This window comes from Dendropsophus ebraccatus, chromosome 10 (genome assembly GCF_027789765.1).
Source record: "Dendropsophus ebraccatus isolate aDenEbr1 chromosome 10, aDenEbr1.pat, whole genome shotgun sequence".
In the NCBI taxonomy this organism is placed as follows: Eukaryota; Metazoa; Chordata; class Amphibia; order Anura; family Hylidae; genus Dendropsophus; species Dendropsophus ebraccatus.
The window spans coordinates 86,036,839-86,049,194 of record NC_091463.1 but is presented as its reverse complement, the minus strand read 5'-3'; the positions used below and the strand labels follow the sequence as shown (position 1 = coordinate 86,049,194).

At 40.5% G+C, this 12,356-nt stretch overlaps 2 protein-coding genes across 2 annotated transcripts; one reads left to right on the top strand and one right to left on the bottom strand.

The window, feature by feature from the left end:
• Positions 1-1,519: 1,519 nt before the first annotated feature.
• On the bottom strand, positions 1,520-2,476 carry LOC138766482 (olfactory receptor 5V1-like). The gene has a single exon (XM_069944072.1). The coding sequence runs from the start codon at positions 2,474-2,476 to the stop codon at positions 1,520-1,522; it is 957 nt and encodes a 318-aa protein (XP_069800173.1).
• Positions 2,477-9,409: 6,933 nt separating this feature from the next.
• Positions 9,410-10,342, top strand: LOC138766481 (olfactory receptor 5V1-like). The gene has a single exon (XM_069944071.1). The coding sequence runs from the start codon at positions 9,410-9,412 to the stop codon at positions 10,340-10,342; it is 933 nt and encodes a 310-aa protein (XP_069800172.1).
• Positions 10,343-12,356: the final 2,014 nt, after the last annotated feature.

The window sequence follows — 12,356 nt, the reverse complement described above, 5'->3', positions numbered from 1 at the left end:
AGTTTGTAAAAAAAAAAAAAAAAAAAAGGAATGTATAACCACCATACTACATACAAACATTGTGGTATCATGTTATAGCCACCGGGATCCTAAATATATCTGTTTTTCGGTATTGTAATTCAACATGCTGTTCATGAGCTCTGCTATGAAAATTAGTTCATTTTTTGCACCAAGGGTGGTCCCATTCCACTGGTGCACTGCTACTCCCGCACTCGACAACACCCTATGCATGATGGATTTTGCTGCTGATAGTGGTCCTGGCTTAGCCAAATCCTGCTGCTGCTTAGTCAGAGTACTGTTATAGTGCTCAGAAACCTGTAATGCACATGTGCAGGATTGGTCGCCAGCAGTGTAGCCTGTCATGCCTATTTATTAGGAGGTTGGTGCAGTGGGCAGAAGTAGCGGTGAGATCACCCTCAGTGCACTTAAAAAGCTAATTTGCATATTAATTTGCATAGCATGACTTTGGTAATGGAGTGGCAGATTATCATACACAAAGTAGTAGAGTATTCAGGATCCCAGTGGTCATTACACCATACCATAAGGTCTGTAGTTACTATGGAGGAGTCATTTAACAGAAGGCGTTCTCCATACAACCCTTTAAAAGTGGACATTTGTAGTCCAACTGGTTTTATGTTTTTATGTTGCCCTGACATACTAGTAGCTACTTTTCTTCTTTTTTCTTCTGCTTTTGCCTACCTATTCATTGTGGTTGGATATTGGAGTTTATGGCAGTTACACTTTTTTTTTCTTTTTTTTTTAGGTTTAGATTAGATTTGGACATTAATCCCGGGATTTTTTCTGATTGCCATGATTACAGATGAAAAGGATTTTCTCCCTGCTATGGGCAATTGACATCTGTCTCATGAGGGGATTTGCCTTCCTCTGGATCAACACAGTAGGGTTATAGGTTGAACCTGATGGACTCTTGTCTTTTCTTTAACCTTATTAACTATGTAACTAGAGTTACATTTTACTTAAAGGAGAAGTCCAGTGAAAATTTTTATTAAAGTATTGTATTGCCCCCAAAAGTTATACAAATCGCCACTATACACTTATTACGGGAAATACTTATAAAGGGCTTTTTCTCCTGCACTTACAACTGCATCAAGGCTTTACTTCCTGGATAACATGGTGATGTTACTTCCTGGATAAAATGGTGATGTCACGACCCGACTCCCAGAGCTGTTGGGGCTGTGGCTGCTGGAGAGGATGATTACAGGGGAATGCTCAGTGTCCCTCCAGTGCCCTGTGTCCCTCAGTGTCCCTCTGCCATCATCCTCTCAAGCAGCCACAGCCCGCACAGTTCTGGGAGTCGAGTCGTGACATCACCATGTTATCCAGGAAGTGACATCACCATGTTATCCAGGAAGTGACATCACCATGTTATCCAGGAAGTGAAACCTTGATGTAGTAGTAAGTGCAGGAAAAAAACACTTTATAAGCATTTCCCATAAAAAGTGTATATTGGTGATTTGTATAACTTTTGGGGGGCAATACAATAATTTAATAAAAATTTTCACCGGACTTCTCCTTTAACTTTATCAATCAAAGAATAAACTTTTCTCCGGAAAGCTGCTTTAACATCTTTATTCTTCAAGCTGTATATGAGAGGGTTTAGAATTGGGACCGCACCTGAGTTAAAGAGAGAGAGCAACTTATTGTACTCCAAGCTCTCGGGTGATATGGGCTTCAAATATTGATATATGAGAGTGGTATAGAGCACGATAACTACTGTGAGGTGTGAAGAACATGTATAGAAGGCTTTCCATCTCCCATTGCTGGAACGGATCTTGAGTATGGTGGTTATAATAAAAATATATGAAGTGACTGTTAAAGAGAGAGGGCCAAGAGCCATGATAACAGCTCCCTCCACAATGAACAAGATCTCCAATACTGATGTGTCACTGCAGGAGAGTTTTATCACGGGAACAAGATCACAGAAGAAATGGTTGACTATGTTGGATTTATAACATGTAAAACCCGTGACCAAAACAGCATAGGGTATTATCTCTAAAAAACCAAGTACCCAACATACAGTGGCCAACATGGTACAAACTCTCTGGTTGATGATCATCTTATATCTAAGTGGGTTACAGATGGCCACATATCGATCGTAACTCATGGCCGTCAAGAACAACATTTCTTCACTGGTAAACCATCCAAAAAAATATATCTGGGCTATGCACCTTACATAGGAGATCGTTCTGCTCCCAGTGATTCCATTTAGAAGCATGGTATGTAGCGTGACTGTGGCAGAACAAATGTCAATGATGGACAAGTTGGCAAGGAAGAAGTACATGGGGTTGTGAAGATGATGGTCTAAGCAGACCAGGAGAAGAATGGTTATATTTCCTCCAAGACTCATGAGATAAATAAGAAGAACCAGAAGGAAGATGGGAACTTGAAGTTTAGGAGCATCTGAAATCCCTTTAATAATAAAAAATGCTACCTTAGTCTGATTTAGTTGTTCCATCTGATCAGATCAAATTTGGAATGTTCTAAAGGATCAGAGAAATCAGAGTAGCTTAATCGTACCTTGAAAAGTACACATCTTTCTAAGAAAAAATAATCGTATCAAAGTTCATCATACAAACTAGTAAAGTCTTACGAGGACAGTAACATTTTTTCACAAATTTTTCATTGCAGTGTCATATATGATATATGTTCATGTTATGCTGATCGATTTTTATTTATTTATTTTCTAGGATGTGAAAAGACCGGAAAAAAACATACCTCTGGCATCGGGCAACTTTTACCATATATGCTGTTCACTGTGCAGGAGCAATAACATACTGTATATTGTAATAATTTGAACAATTCTGCAGTTTTAAAAAAATTTAATTAGAAAATTTTGGGAAAAGCGTGATGTGAATTTTTATTTATTTATTTATTTTTCTTTTTTAAAGCATTTATTTTTACACTTTATATTCCTTTTAGGGGACTTGTATGGGCAATTGCAAAGCAAGTCTATGGGACTTCTGACAATTCTGTATACCACTCACTGCTACCGGTATATCATGTTGAGTTAAAGGGTTGAAACTATAAAGCACCAGCTAGTGGCAGAAATGTTTTCATGCTCAGCAAACTACACCTTACGTTTCTTTTGCTGTGGAATAAAAAATCTTGATTGACTTTTCTTAATACTTAAAAAAATTGCATAATAAAGCATGACATCATACTTTAAGGAATAAGCCAGATATGGAGGGAACAAGGAACTGGCAGCCTCCGATACCAGTGACCTTATAGTATAAAAATATTTCCCTTTAGGTGGTCTAAAGCCCAAGAAACCTTATGGATAAAGATGAGTGAATCTACAGTAGCTTTATTCCTATCTTTATTCTGCTCATCAAGCTGCGAGGCTTTGAGGTCTGCTTGAAGGCTTTGAAACGGCCACTGTCTGAGATGTTCAACTTGGCTGGTACTGCAGTAACGGACGAATCAACATCACTTCTTTTTAATTGGAAAACGGGAACATTCGAATGTGCCCGCACTCCAATTAGCCATAGAAGATAATGTAAAGTACGGCCATAGCCACACTTAGTCTATAGTATGCATAGTCTATTTCATGTGGCTGCTATTCAATGAATAGAGGCAACACAAAATAGGCATGGCAGTTTTCTGTATGGCCACATGGAATCCCAGCTGGAGTGTAGACAGTGTGTATACACTCCGGCCGGGATTCCATAGTAGTTAATGTGATTACACAACGGCCATTGTTGCAAACCTGCAACAACAGCCGTTGTTTAATCAAAAAATACAGTGTGAACGAGGCTTTATACAGCATATCTTTTTCACCTCCCAGCAACCTTTTGTTGACGGTTGTGTTCAGATTCTTCAGTCACCCAAAAAATCCAGCTAAATAGGTTAAAAAGGAGCATTTCTGTAGGTTTTTTTAACACTCGGATGATATCAGTATTAGGACTTGTAAGATGGGGGCTGCTGTTACAGATTTCCTATTGGGACTCAGTAGCCACCAGTTACACCTCTGACTACATCGGCCAAATAAGGGATTTAATCATAAAAGGACATAATACGATTCCACGACATTTCCGGTAGCATCTGGTCAAATAATTTATATAAATAATGTAACAAAATAAGCATATGGTGATTTTAGGGTCTGGTGTGAATCATATAATAACAGGGTAATGATTCACTGACATGATCTTACCTACCAGTTTCTATCCATCTGTGCATTTAGTCTCTGCAGAGAACACAGCTTATATAATGCAGTCACTCACATATGAGGCGGTCTCACGGGATCAGTCTATGTGACAGCTGTTCATGGACGTATTCTGTGTTAGTCTAATTATAATAACCTTGTACCATAGTCTTAGATGAGAACATCTTTAAAATGACCAAAAAGGATGGGGACAAGTCTTCTAGAAGCTTTGCGCCCTTTTTTAGTTTTAGTTTTTGGTTGTGTGGCTCGGGGTAATCCAAATTATCCTAAATCCTAAGCCGACATATAGTCCAGATTTATCATCCCATCTAAGATATGGGGGAGCTCACCAACATTATCTGAGAAACAAGGGGTGCAGCTAAGTGTCCAAAAAGACAACCTTATAAAAATAAGCAAGAAAAAAGCTGGACACTATAATACAATACAGCGCACACCACTAAATCCAAGAAAAATGGAAAATTTATTGGGACAAACAAAAAACACACCACAACAAACAAGAATAAAATCAATTAAAAAGCCACTTAGGTATATAGAAACTAAGCAGGAGGACAATATAGTTTCCTACTTTACCAGGGAATCTAGCATGTAAATGGTGCTCCACATGATCATATATAAACTATAAAGTGCATACAAGTAAAGTGACTGGCAGAATACAAAAAAGTCTATGTATGAGAAAATGGTACACAATATAAAGAATCCAAAGTGCTATAGTGCAAACGTGCAAATAAGTAATTAAATCATTGTAAACACCAGTATGAACCTCTAACATAGCAAAAAGTGTCAAACCATATATGCAGCATTTATCATCCCATCTATTTTGTCTACACTACAGTCACTACAATTGGAGCAACATGGTATTTCATGTTCTAGCCCCATTTTAAAAGTTTGGACCTTACACATTTTTTACACGTTTACTTCTAGATAGTAGGTTTGTAGGTATGTGTTAGAAACCGGTGACACCAGACACACAGAGACAGTGGACCCTAGAGCTAGACCCACCCTCTGACCCTACCTACTTGCCGCAACGACCCTAAACGGTCGCGGACAACCACGGTGCCGGTCCCTATACTGATGTAAGTGTAAACATAAAACGAGACAGACGAACGAACACAATAGAGCGAAGTAAACAAGCCAAGTCAGCAACACACGGGCAGCGAAGTACAAAATCGGAAGGCAAGCGGGAAGTCGGTAACAGGCAGAAGGTCAGGAAACAACGTAACAACAGCGGATAGGATAGGGCAGGGTAGGCAGGACAAGGATCAGGGGAGCTGGGACTAGAACACTCTAATAGCCAGCAAAGGAATCTGATATTGGCTGTACTTTATATCGGATCAGGAGCCCAGACCAGCCTCTCATTGGTCCGGCCTCCTGAATCCGAATCTTGTGCAGCTGAGACACTGCAGGCTGAATGGCAGAGCGATCTGCCCTTCAGCCTGAGTGTGACAGCACTCAGCTGAGAGAGCTGGGCGGTAGCCGGCCGTGACACGGAGCCGTGGCGTCCCTGGTTGTCAAGGACGCCATCGGGGAGGATGCCGCTGGATCCGCGGCAGGTAAGTTGCTTACAGTATGTTTTATTTCTTGACACATTTATTACGCATTTCCCTTTGTCTAGATCATAAAAGCTGGTGCATTCTTAAGGCCCTATTACATGGAATGATTATCGGCCGAGCGGGCACACTGGGGGAGGTGTCCCCGGGTTGGGGGAGAGTTGCGGTGGAGCTCCCTGCAGTGGAGAGATAGAGACAGCAGGGATATTTAGTAGCCAGGACACTGAGGGACACTGAGCATCCCCTGGGGCACCTGGAGATGTGACATTTGTAACTTCCGGTTAGTTTGTTCTGGGTTTTTTGAAGTTTCTTATCTTCAATCTGACGTAGTTTGCTGGGTGCGATAATGCTCTTAAGAGTCCTCGCACGACGGAACAGGAGTTTCGGTCTCTGTGGGATGCACTGCTCGATGTAGGGATCATTAAGTAGAATATTACAATGCTTCTGTAAGATGTTTTCAAGTTTCTTCCGATTGTTATTGTATGTAGTCAAGAAGCAAGTACTGAATTTATCATTAGTAGAAGAACATGTAATTAGTTTTTTTGGGGGTAGTCATTCCGTTTGAGTAAGTGTTCTCGCTCTTTTGCATGCTGCCGTGACTATACTTTTCCAATAGCCTTTTGCAATGAATCTAAAAGTTAGAATGTTGCTTTGATCTTCATAGTTAGTGCAATTTCTGCGTATCCTTTTAAACTGGCTGAAGGGAATGTTGTATTTCCAGTTCCCAGCATGTGCACTCTGATCATTTAGATAGCTATAGCTATCGACCTTTTTAAAAAATGTCTTGGTGATATTATTATTATTTTCTATGCTGATATCAAAATCTAGATATTCTATATGTGTGCGGGAGCATGTTACCGTGAAGGATAAACCCCACATATTCATATTTAGGCTCAATATAAAACAGTTGGCTTCTGCCTCAGTACCATTCCAAATGATGATTAAATCATCCATATATCTTTAAAAAAAGCCAATCTGTTTCTGCCAGGATACATTGTGTTCGATAAAAAATTTTTTGAACTCACCCATATAAAGATTTACATAACTCGGTGCAAAACGTGTGCCCATGGCCGTCCCTCTAGTTTGCCGATATAGTCGGCTTTCAAAAGAAAAAATGTTATGTGTAAGTATGAATTTAATTCCATCTAAAATAAATTGTTTCTGTAAGGGATGCATATTACTGTCGGAACTTAGGATGTCTGAGATACATGTGATCCCTTTATTGTGTGGTATGTTCGAGTAGAGGGCTGATACATCCAAAGTGATCCAAAGGTAGTTGGGTTGCCATTGTATTTTTTGCAATTTGCAGATCAGAGTAGTCGAATCTTTGAGGTACGAAGGTAGTTGTGAAACATATTTCTGAAGGATAAGATCGATGTAATGTGACAGGTTGCTTGTTAGGGATGAGATACCTGCAATTATAGGGTGACCCGGGGGATTCTGTGAGTCCTTGTGCATTTTGGGAAGATGGTAAAAGGTAGCCATGCTAGGTTCGGATATTGAGATGTATTTTTTCTCTTTATTGGTTAAAATGCCATCGGATTAAGCCTTGTCCATAAGATTTTTGAGTTCTATCATATATTGTGCCGTAGGATCTGTCTAGAATTTCATAATAATTATCATCTGATAATATATTTAAAGCTTCTTTTATGTAATCGCATCGGTCCTGTACCACGATACCGCCCCCTTTGTCGGCACAACGAATAACGATATCGGTATTGGAGGCTAGTTTGTTTATTGCTAATTTTTCAGATTTGCTTCGTCCCTCTTTTTGGCGCGGCTCTCTCCTTTAAAGGAGACCTGTCACCCCCCGCGCCGGGGTGACAGGCTCCTGACCCCCAGATAGATCCCCTTATACTTACCTCAGCCGGACCCGGAGCCGGTCCCGGGACGGAGATATCCCGGTGAGAAGCCGGCGCGCGTGCTGTGGAGATGGGTCCGGCGTCCATAGAGAATGAATGGAGCCGTGCGCGCGCAGCAGAGATGAGTCCGGCTCCATTCATTCTCTATGGACGCTGGACCCATCTCCACAGCGCGCGCGCCGGCTTCTCACCGGGATATCTCCGTCCCGGGACCGGCTCCGGCAGCGGGACTCGGCGACATGAGGTAAGTATAAGAGGATCTATCTGGGGGTTGGGAGCCTGTCACCCCGGCGCGGGGGGTGACGGGTCCTCTTTAAATTATCTCAGGGTTTTACCATGTATATGCATAATTTATTTTTGGCTTGAAAAAGAGGCACTGTAGCCTTGAAACGTGTTTCCTATATGCAAATAAAAATTTTTCTATGATACCGGACTCCACCTTCAGCCTCCTTGCGCCTCCTTTGCACTATTTCTACATTGACTTTAACCTTTGACGCGAGGCATCCCGTCTCGGGCTCCTGGAGCGGCTGCATCGAGGAAAACATTATACCCACGCTATTGCAGGTGTTGTGCTCTTAGCGCAACCCCACCAGGTGAGTGCAATCCTCACCGTCATTGTACATTACCCTTACTATTACAGATTCACCCAGGGAGCGCCTATTTTTGTGTTTTCAGCTCTTTTCCTGCATATCCTGAGATATGTTACTTTATAACTTGACACTTTACTTAATTGGTCAGATGGGAGGGGTCTTAATTTTAAGTAGTTTTTATACTTACCCTCACTCCCCGGTCCAGCTCTAAATCTCCCATCAATCACGGGTCCCCAGCACTCTGTCAGCGTCTTAATCTCTTCGGCACTTCCCTCTCCTTCAGCTGGCAGCAACAAATTACTGACAGCTTTCTCAGCCAATCGGAGCTCAGCAAGCTGTAAGTCATCTGCTAATATCTCACACGGGGGTCGACACAAGTTGGCGCCGGCCATGATCGACAGGGATCAGGTACGTATGTGTTTTAATTCTTCCGGTGGGGTGGGGTAGGGGGTGATAGGGAAGGGAGGCAGAAGTTATATAACTTCGTAATGTGTTTTAATTGCCTGGGAAAAAAAATCACCAAGGTTGTCCTTTAACTTTTATGTTGAGGGTTATAGTAGTACTCATGACCTTCATTGCTGTACACCTGATAGAGGAACCATATACTATTCGAGAAAGACACAAACGCAGCTTTTGTATTTCCCTTATAGTCTACTTTTTTCTCAAGTCTGCTTCTTTCCTCATCAGGGGACGTATGTCCTTTGTGCTTCTTACTTTAATGTTATATCCCCTCGGCTTTTATTGACACAAGGGAAACCCTCAACATTTTCCTTTCTCTATTTAATCCCCTGCTCCTATCGCTAGTGTTCTCCTTCCATTTATAAAGAATAAGTCTGACGCGTCCTCCTTGTTCTCATCACTGTGTAGCTGCAGTTTGCTGGATATATCATTTATCTGTCTCATGTTTCACAATAGGAGCCTATTAAATTACTTCCTGTTAGAAACCTGCCTATCTATGCAGTATGGGCTTCTAATCTGTACACTAGTGTACAGTATGTAAAACTGGAAATCATTTAAGCTTTCTGAAACACTCTCTTATTTGTAGGCAATCTTACTTAATTTTTTTTTGTTGTTTTTGTTTTTATTCGCCCTGAATTTTTGAAATTTTTAATTTTATAAAAAGATAACAAAATTCTTTTGGATATGTAAAGTGATATAAAAAACACACACATTTTAAATATTCTATTTTATTGTCAACTGTCAACTAAGAATTTTTTAAATTTTACAATGGATCATGGTAATGTGACCACAACGACCTATTTCATCATTATCGGGATCTCAGAGAAGCCTTTATTACAATGTTTGGTCTTCCTCCTGGTTCTGCTCATTTATCTCGTCACTCTTGGAGGTAACATCACCATCTTCCTCCTTGTTTGTCTAGATCACCATCTCCATACTCCCATGTACTTTTTCTTGGCCAACTTGTCTCTCTTGGACATTAGTTGTTCTACAATCTCTCTTCATAAAATCCTTATTTCCTTCATATCGGGAGATAACACTGTCTCAGTTGTTGAATGTCTTGTACAAATTTATACCTTTTTGTCATTGACTTGTGATGAACTGTTGGTATTGGCGGCTATGGGTTATGATCGCTATGTTGCTATCTGTAACCCTTTACGTTATCGTCTCATCATTGACTTTAAACTTTGTATTGTTCTGGCCTCTCTTTGTTGGGTCTTTGGTTTTCTTGAAAGTTTACCTACTTTTTTGGGGCTCTTCAAATTAACATGTTATGACTCTAACAAGGTGGACCATTTCTTCTGTGACGTTGTGCCAGTACTGAAGCTATCCTGCAATGACACATCATTTCTCCAGCTTTATATTCTTACTGTTGGAGTTTTTTTTTCTGTATTTACCCCCTTTGCCCTTACATTCATCTCTTACATTTTCATCATTTCCACCATCTTGTCTATACGTTCTAGCAGTGGCAGACGTAAAACCTTCTACACGTGTTCTTCTCACCTTACAGTTGTCCTCTGTCTCTACGCTTCTCTTGTCTTTCAGTACCTGAGGCCAACGTCATCCATCAATTTGGGCTCCAATAAATATTTCTCTTTGTTTAATGCTGCTGCTGTCCCTATACTGAACCCGCTGATCTACAGCCTGAAGAATAAAGATGTGAAAGCCGCTATAAGGAGAAGAATGAGATTTGTTGTTTGATCAACTAACATTCAAGGCCATAATGTGGAAATGTAAAGGCATCCAGCAAACATAATAATGACCTCTACAACACGTTTTAAAGGGAACCTGTCACGGTAGAAGAGAAGGAAGAGCCCGCCCGACCCCCTGGTGGAGCCCCAGATACTTACCTCATCCTGCAAGTCCCGCTCCTGAAGCCAGTCCCGCCGCGGAGAAATCACCGCCCGATGGTCTGCACGCGATATGTAAATGAGAAGAGGTGAGTCCGACATCCATAGGAAATCACTGCTCCAGTTATTTCCTATGGACGTCGGACTCATCCAGCCGATACTGCAGTTTTTCTTACATGATGTGAACATAGCCTAAAGGGGTTTTCCAGGAAAAACATACACTGACAAGCAAAGTGGTCACCATTCCAGACTTGTGTAATGCACATCACATGGTTCTTGCATGGACATCTTTGATCTTACTATTATGAAGCATACAAGCCACCACCAATGCCGTGTTTGTTGTGCCAGAACTAATAGACCTTGTGATGAGGTGGACAATGATGTTTTGCCCTATTGGCTTTTGAAAGAATAGACGGACACATGATGCAATTTGGCAATTCACATGGCCAAAAGGATATAAAAATTCTCTTCACTGTAGCCAGATTATGTGGTAACAAGTAATATGTATTACAGAATTTGTCAAGAATATTGCCCTATTAAGGCAACCAACGTGTTAAAATGAGATGTCATAGTCCAAACATAGCTAGTGACTATGTTTGGGTCATTTCCCAAAAGTATACATAAATTTACTAAAACTCAAAAATGGGATGGGCGGCACTTTTAGGTTCAAGCCAGCACATTCGAGAAGTGATTGCAACGTAGTTGGCAATGCCTGGGTCAGTAAGGTCAGTGGGACCTACAGTATGTCTGTCAATGAATCCAATTTTGGCAGTTTCATGATGTATATACCTGTATAATATCCATGAGCCAGACACACATCCTTTAAAAATATATTGTATAATTCTAGATCGAAAAGAAAATACTGAAAAAAATGTCACTTTGAATTAGATGCAAGGTCCAATCCAATAGATATAAGAACCCACTCAAAAAATATGAGGGCTATAGACGTTAATTGGTTAACAACTTTTCTAAGAGTTAGAAGGGAGTCTCCTTATGAGATTGTCCACCAACCTGTTAGCAATAGGAATCATCCTCCGCCTTATTGCTTGTTGTAAGAACAGGACGTTCTCCAAGAACGTACAATGTTACTGAAGATTATTAGAGCCTAGAAAATATTCTCTTTATAACGATACAATTGTAAACACAAAAGGGTAAATTTATCAAAACTTGAACAGAGAAGTTATCATAGCAACCAGATTCCTCTGAAAAATGAGACATTTCATATCCTGAGTTATGTTATGGTGCATTTACACAGAGAGATTTATCTGACAGATTTTGGAAGCCAAAGCCAGCACTGGATTTTAAGGCTATGTTCACACTACGTATGTTTGAAGCTGTATAGCAACCAAAACAAGGAGTCGATTGAAAACACAGAAAGGATCTGTTCACATAATGTTGTAATTGAGTGGATGGCCGTCGTTTAATGGCAAATATTTGCTGTTATTTTAAAACAACGGCTGTTGTATTGAAATAATGGAAGTTATTTACCGTTATATGGCGGCCATCCACTCAGTTTCAACATTGTGTGAACAGATCCTTTCTGTGTTTTCAATCCACTCCTGGTTTTGGTTGCTATGAGGACCTGACATGAGGACCAAATACAGCCTCAAATATTATTTATCAAATCCATTATTTCAATACGACAGCCGTTGTTTTAAAATAACAGCACATATTTGCTATTAAATGACGGCCATCCACTCAATTACAACATTATGTGAACAGAGCCTTTCTGTGTTTTCAATCCACTCCTTGTTTTGATTGCTATACAGCCTCAAACATACAGTCTCAAATATACGTAGTGTGAACATAGCCTAAAAGAGGAGAAATCTCAGTCTTTCCTTTATGTGCTCCCTGGTTATAGTCCA

Coding starts and splice junctions, on each gene's coding strand:
- LOC138766482 (XM_069944072.1), bottom strand. CDS start 2,476: ATGGAACAACTAAATCAGACTAAGGTAGCATTTTTTATTATTAAAGGG.
- LOC138766481 (XM_069944071.1), top strand. CDS start 9,410: ATGGATCATGGTAATGTGACCACAACGACCTATTTCATCATTATCGGG.